Raw genomic sequence first — 14984 nt, forward strand, 5'->3', positions numbered from 1 at the left:
CACATGTACAACTTGGGAATAAATGAAGTTTCCAAATCTCTAATACATTTCAGCAAATAAGATTTGCACAGATTTTCTGTCATGTAATCCAATAAAGTACTGCAGAAGATTAGATTAGATGATATTATTTTGTTTAGGGTACAGAAGTTGCTTAAATTATCAATGTTTTAAGCAAGGTTTCCCAAAGTAAGATCAGAGGCAGTAAAACTACTGTAAGGGAGGAATATGTGGTGGAAAAAGTTGTGCAATGACAGATCAATATGCACTATCATGCACATCTGATGATATTTACTCATGGCTAGCCAAGACGGCATGTCTGATCCTTGATGTTGTATTTAGAGCTGGCACCAGATGGTGGAGCCAGAGGACAGTTACTAAGCTCTCCAGGGAATGTCTAAGCCTCGACCTGACATCGTAGGGCTAGCCGCTGGCCTGAGAATTGGTAAGCCAATATTCCCCTTGCACCTGTGTGGGGTAATCACAGACTCCAATAGTGCATGATCCGATTGTAAAGAATTGTTCACATTTGTGATCAGCAGTGATGAGTGTGGAAGGCCTTCTTTCCAGGCAGTTTACACCGTTTCATAACACATTGTTTTTTACCTCAGCTTCTATGCATCCACAGTAAAAAGCACGGTGCCTTTCTTCTGTTGATCCCATTTTGCTCCAAAAATGAAACCTTTTGAAAACTCTAACCAATGAGCATAATGCAGCCAGTTGTGTCTTGCATACAATCTACACAACATATCATTTTATCATTGTGAGGTGTTCACTTTCTGAGTTGTATGCAAGACCAAAACTGGCTGCATAATGCTCATTGGTTAGAATTTTCAAAAGGTTTCATTATGGATCAGAGCAGGTACATTTATGCTATATGCCTTCATATTTAGAGCAGCAGAAGAAAGATGCTTTTTACTGCAGATTCATAGAAGCTGAGGTAGAAAAGCTGCAGATGGGAATTACCATATTTCCAAATCTTTAAAAAAAGTATCTTGTGCTTTTCCGGTATATGATGAATAGGCTCTCTCGGGCTTCAGGCCGGGTACAGGTATCGATTATAACCGATATTTCAATGAGAAGCTCTGCTATTGTCTAAGTTCATTACTTTCTTTTAGAGATGTTAAGTACATTGGGATGATCATAACTGATTAGCTGATTTATAAGATCGTAAGACATAGGAGCAGAATTACGCCAATTGGTCTATTAAGTCTGCTCTGCTATTCCATAATGGCTGATTTATTATCTTTCTTAGCCCCATTCTCCTGCCTTCTCCCATAACCTTTGACACCCTTACAAATCAAGAGCCTGTCAACCTCTGCTTTAAATACACCCACTGACATGGCCTCTGTAATGTATGGATCTATTTCTTTTATAACAATGATTTCCCCCCCCCCCAGCACTATCTATATCTGTTGTCTATGTATGTGCTGTTGTCTACACATGCGCATTGTTTCCTCTCTCTCTCACTGCAATGTGAATACACCAGTTAAAGCCTTTCCGTGCATGCTTTTATTTCATTGATGTGTAGTTGCAAAGACACAACAGCCTCCACGGCCCTCTGTGGCAACGAATTCCACAGAATCATTAGTGGTGACTGGCAATACATTTGTATTCCTTACTGTTACCATGCCAGTGCATAATATCAGTGAACTATGTCACATTCCATTTTTGCATCATGTAGAATTAGTGAGATTTTAACAAGGAACTACAAATCTGAGTTTCTACGCATTTATGATATTATTTCTGTCATTAGTTTCAGGATTCTTCCATTAGTTTCTGAATTCTGCTATTTTCTATGTAAACCTGAAGCTTTTAGTCTTGCCTATAATTTGAAATGACCATTTTTAGTTCCTATATGTACTTTCCACATACAAGGCAATGGTCGTCATCATATCACACTACTTTCCTCAAAAGAGTTTGCTATCTGAGGAAAGACAGATCACCTGTCAACAATGACAGTGAAAAACCCTTTATCAATACAACTGAATGTTTCTTTACATTCCAATCTTAATGTAACAAATATGGCAACAATTCACAGCCACTACTATAGATACTGTATATCTCCTTTTAAGGACACTCGCTCTGCATTCTGTCCTGAACTTCAGCTGTCTTGCCAGTACGTATATGTCCCTCCAGCAACTTACTAGAGTTTCCTTGTCTGGACCAAAATTGCATTTCACTTAAAATAACAACATTTTAGAAAACAAAACTGGATGCACAAGAAAAATAATGAATTCTTTTTCACAAGAGTTTGAACTATTCCTACAGATTTCTTTCTTAGTATAAGCTTGTGTTGTGTAACATTTGATAACATCACAAGGACAATGTGGGTCTGTAAACCGTATTTCAGAATGTTAGTTTGGGGCAGAATTATATAACAAATAATTAATTAAATGATGTATTTACCTCTTGGTTCACAGACACAGTATCTTGGCAATATAGGTTTGTTTTGGATGCCTGTTCTGGTTCATATGCATCAGTTACTTGTACAATCAGTATTGAGCATTTCCGTCACTGGATGTTAATTTAACTGTCCTGCATTGCAATGTAATGCTATGGCGTACAGCATTACTTTTCTTTGCAGTCTGGCTGTTGGATGTGTATTTCTTAATTTTAACAACAATTTCTGACTGAACAGAAATTAATGCAAATTAATAAACTATCATATTTCTGCACTGAATTGAAATTGCACAACAGCATTCTTCATCAGGTGCAGTTGCCTTTATCACTGATGGTTCACTACACACACAAAATGCTGGAGGTCCTGATGAAGGGTCTCTGTTCATTCTTTTCCATAGATGCTGCCTTGCCCTGCTGAGTTCCTCAAGCATTTTGTGTCTATTGCTTTGAATTTCCAGTGTCTGCAGATTTTCTTGTGTTTGTGAGGTCACTCTGCTACTCCACACCAGGATTGGCTTGACTGATTTGAAATGGCTTGATTCTTTAACTGCGTGCTTACCATCTCTCACCTTGTATTACTGTTCCTCTTTGGCCTTCCACCCTGTCTTTGACCTTCTCTCAGCCCTACTCATTTTCTCTGCTTCTTGAAACTTGTTCATTTCTGAAATTTCCCAGTTCTGAGGAAAGGACCTTGACTGGAAACACTAGCTCATTTTTCTCCAGCCTGCTTCAGCGTTTCCAGTATTTATAGCTTTTATGTAAAATAGTTACTAGCTATCCTCCAGTGCTTCTTGCCTTCCTAATGTCAGTGAAATGACCACAATTCTTGCTAAAGCTAATTTTGTAATTTGTATCCAGTCTCTCCTATTTCTAACCTTTCACTCATAAAAGGATAAAATAATTTCCAACCCAATATAAGATGAAGTGCAATAATTTACCTACTTGAATCCCATTAGGATACAATGTTTGAGTTCACACATTAATGTTTATCTTAGTAATCATGGTTGAATTGTCTCTGCTGCCAGAATTAAATTCAATGTTATCTTAAATCGTGCCATATCAATACGTTTATTGTAGAATCCACTTCCCCAACCAGTAATTTATTTGTTTTTTTTAATCCTTTGGTTCTAGTTGCTTGTTGTCTTGAAATGTGTATGACAAGTAATCTTGACACGAGGAAAACTGCAGATGCTGGAATTTCAAGCAACACACATAAAAGTTGCTAGTGAACGCAGCAGGCCGGGCAGCATCTCTAGGAAGAGGTACAGTTGACGTTTCTGGCCGAGACCCTTCGTCAGGACTAACTGAAAGAAGAGCTAGTAAGAGATTTGAAAGTGGGAGGGGGAGATCCAAAATGATAGGAGAAGATAGGAGGGGGAGGGATGGAGCCAAGAGCTGGACAGTTGACTGGCAAAAGGGATATGAGAGGATCATGGGACGGGAGGCCTAGGGAGAAAGAAAGGGGGAGGGGGAAAGCCCAGAGGATAGGCAATAATGGATGGGGTACGAGGGGGAGGTGGGGCGCTAGCGGAAGTTAGAGGTCAATATTCATGCCATCAGGTTGGAGGCTCCGCAGACGGAATGTAAGGTGTTGTTCCTCCAACCTGAGTGTGGCTTCATCTTGACAGTAGAGGAGGCCGTGGATAGACATATCAGAATGGGAATGGGATGTGGAATTAAAATGTGTGGCCACTGGGAGATCCTGCTTTCTCTGACAGACAGAGCGTAGGTGTTCAGCAAAGCGGTCTCCCAGTCTGCGTCGGGTCTTGCCAATATATAGAAGGCCACATCGGGAGCACCGGACGCAGTATATCACCCCAGCCAACTCGCAGGTGAAGTGTTGCCTCACCTGGAAGGACTGTCTGGGGCCCTGAATGGTAGTGAGGGAGGAAGTATAAGGGCATGTGTAGCACTTGTTCCGCTTACAAGGATAAGTGCTAGGAGGGAGATCGGTGGGACGAATGGACAGGGAAGTCGCATAGGGAGCGATCCCTGCGGAAAGCGGTGGGGGGGGGGGTGGAAGATGTGCTCAGTGGTGGAATCCCATTGGAGGTGGCGGAAGTTACGGAGAATTATATGTTGGACCCGGAGGCTGGTGGGATGGTAGGTGAGGACAAGGGGAACTCGCGGACACCTCCTCTTATTTACCCCTCGATCACGACCCCACTAAGGAGCACCAGGCCATTGTCTCCCATTCTATCACCAGTTTTATCTGCTCAGGGGATCTCCCATCCACTGCTACCAACCTTATAGTTCCCACACCCCACACTTCCCGTTTCTACCTCCTACCCAAGATCCACAAACCTGCCTGTCCTGGCCGACCTATTGTCTCAGCTTGCTCCTGCCCCACTGAACTCATTTCTGCATACCTTGACACTGTTTTATCCCCCCTTGTTCAATCCCTTCCGACCTATGTTCGTGACACTTCTCACGCTCTTAAACTTTTTGATGACTTTAAGTTCCCTGGCCCCCACCGCTTTATTTTCACCATGGATGTCCAGTCCTTATATACTTCCATCCCCCATCAGGAAGGTCTCAAAGCTCTACGCTTCTTTTTGGATTCTAGACCTAACCAGTTCCCCTCTACCACCACTCTGCTCCATCTAGCGGAATTAGTCCTTACTCTTAATAATTTCTCCTTTGGCTCTTCCTACTTCCTCCAAACTAAAGATGTAGCCATGGGCACCCGTATGGGTCCCAGCTATGCCTTCCTTTTTGTTGGCTTTGTGGAACAATCCATGTTCCAAACCTATATTGGTATCTGCCCCCCACATCGACGACTGCATTGGTGCTGCTTCCTGCACACATGCTGAGCTTGTTGACTTCATTAACTTTGCCTCCAACTTCCACCCTGCCCTCAAGTTTACCTGGTCCATTTCCGACACCTCCCTCCCCTTTCTAGATCTTTCTGTCTCTATCTCTGGAGACAGCTTATCTACTGATGTCTACGAGAAGCCTACGGACTCTCACAGCTATCTGGACTATTCCTCTTCTCACCCTGTCTCTTACAAAAATACCATCCCCTTCTTGCAATTCCTCTGTCTCCACAGCATCTGCTCTCAGGATGAGGCTTTTCATTCCAGGACGAAGGAGATGTCCTCGTTTTTTAAAGAAAAGGGCTTCCCTTCCTCCACCATCAACTCTGCTCTCAAACGCATCTCTCCCATTTCACGCACATCCACTCTCACCCCATCCTCCCGCCACCCCACTAGGAATAGGGTTCCCCTGGTCCTCACCTACCACCCCACTAGACTCCGGGCCCAACACATAATTCTCCGTAACTTCCGCCACCTCCAAGGGGATCCCACCACTAAGCACAACTTTCCCTCCCGCCTCTCTGCTTTCAGCAGGGATCGCTGCCTATGCGACTTCATTGTCCATTCGTCCCCCCATCCCTCCCCACCGTTCTCCCTCCTGGCACTTATACTTTATACTTTATTGTCTCCAAACAATTGATACTAGAACATACAATCATCACAGCGATATTTGATTCTGCGCTTCCCGCTCCCTGGATTACAAATCGATAGTAAATATTAAAAATTTAAATTATAAATCTTAAATAGAAAAATGGGAAGTAAGGTAGTGCAAAAAAATCAAGATGCGGGTCCGGATATTTGGAGAGTACGGCCCAGATCTGGGTCAGGATCCATTCAGCAGTCTTATCACAGTTGGAAAGAAGCTGTTCCCAAATCTGGCCGTATCAGTCTTCAAGCTCCTGAGCCTTCTCCCAGAGGGAAGAGGGACGAAAAGTGTGTTGGCTGGGTGGGTCATGTCCTTGATTATCCTGGCAGCACTTCTCCGAGAGCGTGCGGTATAAAGCTGAGTCCAAGGACAGACGATTGGTTTGTGTGATGTGCTGCGCTGTGTTCATGATCTTCTGCAGCTTCTTCCGGTCTTGGACAGGACAACTTCCATACCAGGTTGTGATGCATCCTAGAAGAATGCTTTCTACGGTGCATCTGTAAAAATTAGTGAGGGTTTTAGGGGACAGGCCAAATTTCTTTAGTTTTCTCAGGAAGTAAAGGCACTGGTGGGCCTTCTTGGCAGTGGACTCTGCTTGGTTGGACCAAGTCAGGTCATTTGTGATATTGACCCCGAGGAACTTAAATCTTATCCTTGTAAGCGGAACAAGTGCTACACATGCCCTTACACTTCCTCCCTCACTACCATTCAGGGCCCCAGACAGTCCTTCCAGGTGAGGCGACACTTCACCTGTGAGTCGGCTGGGGTGATATACTGCGTCCAGTGCTCCCGATGTGGCCTTCTATATATTGGCGAGACCCAACGCAGACTGGGAGACAGTTTCGCTGAACACCTACGCTCTGTCCGCCAGAGAAAGCAGAATCTCCCAGTGGCCACACATTTTAATTCTGCGTCCCATTCCCATTCTGATATGTCTATCCATGGCCTCCTCTACTGTCAAGATGAAGCCACACTCAGGTTGGAGGAACAACACCTTACATTCCGTCTGGGTAGCCTCCAATCTGATGGCATGAACATTGACTTCTCTAACTTCCGTTAATGCCCCACCTCCCCCTCATACCCCATCCATTATTTATTTATATACACTCATTCTCTCTCCCCCTCTCCCCCTCTCCCCCTCTCCCCCTCTCCCCTCCGGGCTTTCCCCCCTCCCCTTTCTCCCTGGGCCTCCTGTCCCATGATACTCTCATATCCCTTTTGCCAATTAACTGTCCAGCTCTTAGCTCCATCCCTCCCCCTCCTGTCTTCTCCTATCATTTCGGATCTCCCCCTCCCCCTCCCACTTTCAAATCTCTTACTAGCTCTTCCTTCAATTAGTCCTGACGAAGGGACTTGGCCTGAAACGTCGACTGTACCTCTTCCTATAAGTAATCTTGACTTGCTTTTAAAATGTGATATGTTGTATTTCTTGATATAAATTCAGCAGCAGCTGGTCTCTGCTAAGTAATGTCATGGGGATGGAAGTATACACAGTTTTGGAGCGGAACAAGTTTACATTGAAGAATTTATTATCTCCGACTCTTGGTTTATTTTGAAAGTATCAGGCTAATTACGCAAATATAGCATGCAGCCTGAAATTAAAGAAATCAAATCCAATTACAGCAAGCTGAAGTCCAATAAAACAGGTAACTCTGGTGCAGCACTTAAAACTCAACATGGTTGAGACCAACTCTGTAAAATTTCATCTGATTCCTCATTAATGTTCTTCAGCAAAAAGAGCCACTATGTTGATCTGACAATAGTCCTCGGTAAAACTGCTTACCGTTACGTCACCCATCTGAACCTATCTCCTGCTGATGTATATAGTTTCAAAGTTCAAAGTAAATTTATTATCAACATATGTATATGTCACCTTGAGATTCAATTTCTTGCCGACATTCACAGTAAAGCAAAGAAATACCACAGAATCAATGAAAAACCGCATACAAATGAAGATTGACAGTCAATGTGCAAAAAAGCAAACTATGCAAATTTTAAAAGAAGGTTAAAAGTAAGAAATAAGTAATACTGAGATCGTGAGTTAGAGTCATTGAAAGTGAGTCCATAGGTTGTGGAATCAGTTCAGTGTTGAGGTGAGTGAAGTTTATTTGTTGTTTGAGAGACAACGCAGAGTAGGCCTTTCTGGTCTTTCAAGCCATGCTGGTCAGCAGTTCCCCCCCCCCCCCAATTTAACTCTAGACTAATCATGGGAATTAACCTAACAACTGCTATGACTTCGGACTGTGGGAGGAAACCAGAGCACCCAGGGGAAACCCACTCCTACTACATTTCATTGGTTTTCTCAAACTATGCCTTGTTTAAATCTAGAAAAAATTAGAAGTGTCATTTATGACCCATCTATTAAATTCGATAAGACTTGGAGACCATTTATTCAATATTTGCACATGATGTAATTTGACCCTTTCCAAATCTATTTTGTGATTTCAATATATGGGGAGAGGAGCGGAAGTGGTGACACTATTGGTTCTATCTGAGGTATCATAATAGCCCTTTCTTTCTTTTCCTTAGTTTTCTTTTAGTTTGGGTACATTAGTTTTTTTTTCTAATGGGATATTTTTTTCTTTTTCTGTTTTTTTATGATATTTTTGTATTTTTATGTATACTTATATATTCTATTGCTAATTTGTGAGATTTTGGGAGGTTTGCTAACTATGTGTTACTTGACTGTATACTTGTATTAATTAATAATAATTATGTTATGCAATCCCAATTGCTCTGTACTTTTGTAATGTATATGATGTTGAAATTAATAAAAAGATTGAAAAAGAAAGAAAAGAGGAAACCCACATGGTTATGGGGAGAACGTACAAACTCCTTACAGGCAATAGTGGGAATTGAACCCAGGTCATCTGTACTGTAAAAGCATTGTGCTAACCACTATGCTACCGTGCCAACCCAACTATGCTTCTGTGCCACCCCTATTCCACGCTGGTTCAAGAGCCTAATGGTTGAGGTGTAATAACGGTTCATAGACATGGTCTTGTGTGTGCCTCCCTCCTGATGGTAGCAGTTTTGCCTTTGAATTCCAGTAATATTCACCTGCTCTGTTTGAGCCCACTGAAAGTTCTACTCTCTGTATCTACTCCCACAATTTTTCTCTTGCCTATCAAATTTATTCTTTCTGAGCTACATTAACTACAAGCTTCTCAATGCATCGCATTTAATTGAAGTTCCCAACTTCACAATGAAATTTCCCCCCCCATACCCACCGTTGTCCCTTTCTGAAAACTTCAGCTATCTCCCAGTTCTACCAATTATTCTGACACCGCTGTTGTTGTGTGTATTTCCTTCTTTCACACTGCCGTCGACACCCTGCCCCTATTACAAAATAGGTATACAGTGGTATGCAAAAGTTTGGGCATCCCTGGTCAAAATTTCTGTTACTGTGAATAGCTAAGCGAGTAAAAGATTACCTGATTTCCAAAAGGCATAAAGTTAAAAATGACACATTTTTAACATTTTAAGCAAGAAAACTTTTTTATTTCCATCTTTTACAGTTTCAAAATAACAAAGAAGGAAAAGGGCCCGAAGCAAAAGTTTGGGCACCCTGCATGGCAGTACTTAGTAACACCCTCTTTGGCAAGTATCACAGCTTGTAAATGCTTTTTTGTAGCCAGATAAAAGTCTTTCAATTCTTGTTTGGGGGGTTTTCATCCGTTCTTCCTTGCAAAAGGCTTCTAGTTCTGTGAGATTCTTGGGCTGTCTTGCATGCACTGCTCTTTTGAGGTCTATCCACAGATCCTCGATGATGTTTAGACAATAGGTGCAGGAGTAGGCCATTCGGCTCTTTGAACCAGCACCGCCATTCACTGTGATCATGGCTGATCGTCCACAATCAGTATCCAGTTCCTGCCTTATCCCCATAACCTTTGATTCCACTATCTTTAAGAGCTCTATCCATCTCTTTCTTGAAAGCATCCAGAGACTTGGTCCCCACAGCCTTCTGGGGCAGAGCATTCCATATATCCACCACTCTCTGGGTGAAAAAGTTTTTCCTCAACTCCATTCTAAATGGCCTACCCCTTATTCTTAAACTAGGGCCTCTGGTTCTGGACTCACCCATCAGCGGGAACATGCCTCCTGCCTCCAGCGTGTCCAATCCCTTAATAATCTTATATGTTTCAATAAGATCCCCTCTCAGCCTTCTAAATTCCAGAGTATACAAGCCCAGTCGCTCCAATCTTTCGACATATGACAGTCCTGGAATTAACTTTGTGAACCTACACTGTACTCCCTCAATAGCAAGAATGTCCTTCCTCAAATTTGGAGACCAAAACTGTGCACAGTTCTCCAGGTGTGGTCTCACCAGGGCCCTGTACAGCTGCAGAAGGACCTCTTTGCTCTTATACTCAATTCTCCTTGTTATGAAGGCCAGCATGCCATTAGCTTTCTTCACTGCCTGCTGTACTTGCATGCTTGCTTTCAGTGACTGATGTACAAGAACACCTAGATCTCGTTGTGCTTCCCCTTTTCCTAACTTGACTCCATTTGGATAATAATCTGCCTTCCTGTTCTTACCACCAAAGTGGATAACCTCATATTTATCCACACTAAACTGCATCTGCCCACTCACCCAGCCTGTCCAAGTCACCCTGCATTCTCATAACATCCTCCTCATATTTCACACTGCCACCCAGCTTTGTGTCATCGGCAAATTTGCTAATATTACTTTTAATTCCCTCATCTAAATCATTAATATATATTGTAAACAGCTGCGGTACCCCACTGGTCGCCGCCCGTCATTCCGAAAGGGACCTGTTAATCGCTACTCTTTGTTTTCTGTCAGCCAGCCAATTTTCAATCCATGTCAGTACTCTGCCCCCAATACCATGTGCCCTAATTTTGCCCACTAATCTCCTATGTGAGACTTTATCAAAGGCTTTCTGAAAGTCCAGGTACACTACATCCACTGACTCTCCCTTGTCCATTTTCATTGTTACATCTTCAAAAAATTCCAGAAGATTAGTCAAGCACAATTTCCCCTTCGTAAATCCATGCTGACTCAGACGGATCCTGTTACTGCTATCCAGATGTGTCGTAATTTCATCTTTTATAATTGACTCCAGCATCTTTCCCACCACCGACGTCAGGATAACCGGTCTATAATTCCCTGTTTTCTCTCTTCCTCCCTTCTTGAAGAGAGGGACAACATTAGCCACCCTCCAATCCACAGGAACTGATCCTGAATCTATAGAACAATGGAAAATGATTACCAATGTGTCCACAATTTCTAAAGCCACCTCCTTAAGTACACTGGGATGCAGACCATCAGGTCCCGGGGACTTATCAGCCTTCAGACCCAACAGTCTATCCAACACCATTTCCTGCCTAATATAAATTTCCTTCAGTTCATCCATTACCCTAGGTCTTTTGGGCACTATTATATCTGGGAGATTCTTTGTGTCTTCCCTAGTGAAGACAGATCCAAAGTACCTGTTTAACTCGTCTGCCATTTCCTTGATCCCCATAATAAATTCACCCGTTTCTGTCTTCAAGAGCCCAATTTTAGTCTTAACTATTTTTTTCCTTTTCACATACCTAAAGAACGTTTTACTATCCTCCTTTATATTCTTGGCTAGTTTACCTTCGTACCTCACTTTTTCTCTGCATATTGCCTTTTTAGTTACCTTCTGTTGCTCTTTAAAAGTTTCCCAATCCTTCGGCTTCCCACTCGTCTTTGCTATGTTATACTTCTCTTTTATTTTTATACTGTCCGTTACTTCCCTTGTCAGCCACAGCCTCCCCTTACTCCCCTTAGGATCTTCCTTCCTCTTTGGAATGAACTGATCCTGCACCTTCCGCATTATTCCCAGAAACACTTGCCATTGCTGTTCCACTGTCATCCCTGCTAGGGTATTGTTCCACTGAACTTTGGCCAGCTCCTCCCTCATAGCACCAGAGTTCCCTTTGTTCAACTGTAATACGGACACTTCTCCTTCTCCCTCCCTCTTAGGTCAGGGGACTGTGAGGGCCATTGCAAACCCTTCAGCTTGCGCCTCTTGAAGTAGTCCATTGTGGATTTTGAGGTGTGTTTAGGTTCATTATCCTGTTGTAGAAGCCATCCTCTTTTCATCTTCGGCTTTTTTACAGACGGTGTGATGTTTGCTTCCAGAATTTGCTGGTATTTAATTGAATTCATTCTTCCCTCTACCAGTAAATGTTCCCCATGCCACTGGCTGCAACACAAGCCCAAAGCATGATCAATGAGCAAAGGTATATTTGGAGAAAAAAGGGGGGCAGAATTTCATGAAAAGAACCCCCGTCCAACTGTTAAGCACGGGGGTGGATCGATCATGCTTGCCAAAGGGGGTGTTACTAAGTACTGCCATGCAGGGTTCCTGAACTTTTGCTTTGGGCCTTTTTCTTTTTTGTTATTTTGAAACTGTAAAAGATGGAAATTAAAAAGTTTTCTTGCTTAAAATATTAAAGAAATGTGTCATCTTTAACTTCATGCCTTTTGGAAATCAGTTCATCTTTTACTCAGCTATTCACAGTAACAGAAATTTTGACCGGGGTGCCCAAACTTTTGCATGCCACTGTAGGTATTTTTGTTTACCTATTACAAAAACACCTTCTATGGCATCAGTTTTCGGATGATTACTGCTCTCCATCTTAAAGACAGTTGTATAGTCCCAAGGAATGTGGCTGATTTCTAAAGCTAAGGGAAAATGGGCAAAAATCAGTAAGTGCTGTGTTCTGTGACATCCATGCAACAGCCTTCTTAAAAGTTCAATCCTTGAAGATGACTTGTGCTGTACAGAAACATTGTTTTTAATCACTTTTGTTTGATGACATGTCCATCTAATGTGGAAAAGTCCAATGGCTAATGATGGGGAGGCAATACAGGTTATCCATTACAACTGCTGGCTCAGTCTGCTTGAATCCCACACGCCATTCCTTATGACTGAGGTTCAGGCAAGTTTTCAGTGCAATAATAGCTCCAATGATAACCAGTATTTTGTTGTGGGTTATTTTGGAAATCATGCAGAGTATTGGAAAGGACTTGTCTCACAATCACATGGCATTGGATTATTTGGATTGAATTGTTGATTGTGACTTTGTGTTATTGCAGAATTGCCTCTTCGTCTGACAGGAGCCATTCCAGCCTACTCCTGCCCTCTCTTCTGGACGGAATTCAATGGATACTGTTTCCGCTTCTTTCCTGAGACCAAAAACTGGGCTGAAGCTGACCTGTATTGTGCTGAGTTTTCAAATGGACTTAGATCAGCAAAATTAGCATCTATTCATAGGTAAATCACACCTGTTTAGATGGCGTATGTCGATAAGTATACACACTTAAAATTGAATCCAGGGTTCTTCATCAAACATTTAAGACCAGGAAAATGATCTATAATTCATCAGGAAACTTTATTTCCTGTATTGACCCCTGGGCAAAAACAAAGACATTAATTAATTTGTGGTGACATAAGCTTGTGAAGAATTAAAATTCAAATGTGCCTAGAGTTACTTAAACCTTCAACATGCAGGCTTCCTTTGAGCTGCCGAGAAGTATTTGATATCGTATATTTAATTTGGGTTGAAGAGTTTCCACGAAATTGAAGGTGACATGGATCATTGGAAATTGAATTCTCTTCATGAAAAGATTTTGTGTGCGAAAGTAAAGATGGTGAAAGGTGTCACAGCAAAGGTCACAGCTATTATTTCTCTTTATATTTGTGCTGAAATAAACATGTGGCACAAAAGTGAAATATTGCTGATGTTTGAGACCTAACACTAAAGCATAAGTGTTTTATATTTAAAGTTTAGAAGTTTGGTGCCAAAACTATGAAATAGACAGAGTGAACACAGGCGAATTTGTGAATGTTGTGCACATTCAACTTGTAAGTGTATCTCTCTCTGTGATTGTTACTACTTGATATCTTCCACATAGGCAGGTAGACATTTATTTTTATTTTATTTAGGGATACATCATGAAGAGCCCCTACCAGCCCAACAAGCTGCATTGCCTAGCAACCTGTATATTTAACCCTGTCCTAATCACTAGACAGTTTCCAAAGACCAATTAATCAATTAACTGGTATGTCTTTGGAATATGGGAGGAAACCCACACGCTCATGGGAAGGATGTACGAACTTCTTACAGAGGACACTGGAATTGAACTCCAAACTCGAACGCCCCATGCTGTATGTGGTCAAGAGCAGAGCATTTTTACTATTCTATCTGGATAGGATGCTTTTTATGGTGCATTGACCAAAGACAGCGTGCTAAATCTCTTTAGCCTCCTGAGAAAGCAGAGGCACTGGGAGCTTTCTTGGCCACAGTTGGACCAAAACAGGTTACGTTCATTCCTAGAAACTTAAAACTCTCAACCCTCTTGACTTCAACACCACTAATATAAACAGAAGCACATGCACTGCCCCCTTCCTGAAGTCAATGGCCAGCTATGTCTTTTTTAACTGACATTGAGGGAAACGTCATTGTCATGACATCACATCACTGAGCAATCTATCTCCTTCCTATCTTCTGGACATCATTTTTTGAGGTATGGCCGACTACAGTAGTATCCTCTGCAAACTTGTAGATGGACTTTGAGCAGAATCGGGCTTTAAAGTTGTGAGTGTATAGGGAGTAGAGTAGGGGGCTGAGCACACAAACTAGTAGGACACCACTGTTGAGAATGATCGAAGTGGAGATGTTGCTGCCTTTCCTCACTGATTGTGGTCTGTTGATCAGAAAATATTGGGGTCTGTTTGCTCATGATACAAATTAAGCAGGATGGGTGAGGAGGTAAAGAGGCTTCCAGGGTATATAGGCATTCTGACTGAGTGGACAACATCACGGCTGTTGAAGCATCATGTGGAGATACGAGGTGATCTGCTTTGATCAAATACATATCCTGTTAAAACTAATCTAGCTCCAGTTGAATGTTGAATGACTGAGTCCTTCAGGTGCAGCTGAGCGGCTAGTACGGTTTTGGAAGATGTACCTCTGTCATGACTCCTCTGCTCAAAAGCAAACTAGGAAAGTAGAATATTTTATTTAAAGCTGAGAGACGGGATAATGATGATGTACATTCACAGATTGATGATTGTACTCTGCCAAGACTATGAACTCTGAAATTACTTCCCTAATCCTATCTA

The 14984-nt window shown here is 42.2% G+C and overlaps 1 protein-coding gene across 2 annotated transcripts in view; it reads left to right on the top strand.

The window, feature by feature from the left end:
- The window catches only part of clec19a (C-type lectin domain containing 19A), a 57666-nt gene that overhangs the window by 7648 nt on the left and 35034 nt on the right, over positions 1 to 14984 (top strand). The window contains exons 1-3 of one of the 2 annotated variants that reach the window (XM_063057459.1): positions 388 to 442; positions 9381 to 9462; positions 12956 to 13133. In XM_063057459.1, coding sequence (XP_062913529.1) covers positions 9435 to 9462; positions 12956 to 13133 — 206 coding nt within the window. In that variant the 5' untranslated portion in view covers positions 388 to 442; positions 9381 to 9434. Of the gene's footprint in view, positions 1 to 387; positions 443 to 9380; positions 9463 to 12955; positions 13134 to 14984 lie in introns of those variants that run through there. The other variant, XM_063057458.1, reaches the window with a different exon arrangement.

The sequence above is a fragment of the Mobula hypostoma genome, chromosome 9 (genome assembly GCF_963921235.1).
Source record: "Mobula hypostoma chromosome 9, sMobHyp1.1, whole genome shotgun sequence".
Taxonomy (NCBI): Eukaryota; Metazoa; Chordata; class Chondrichthyes; order Myliobatiformes; family Myliobatidae; genus Mobula; species Mobula hypostoma.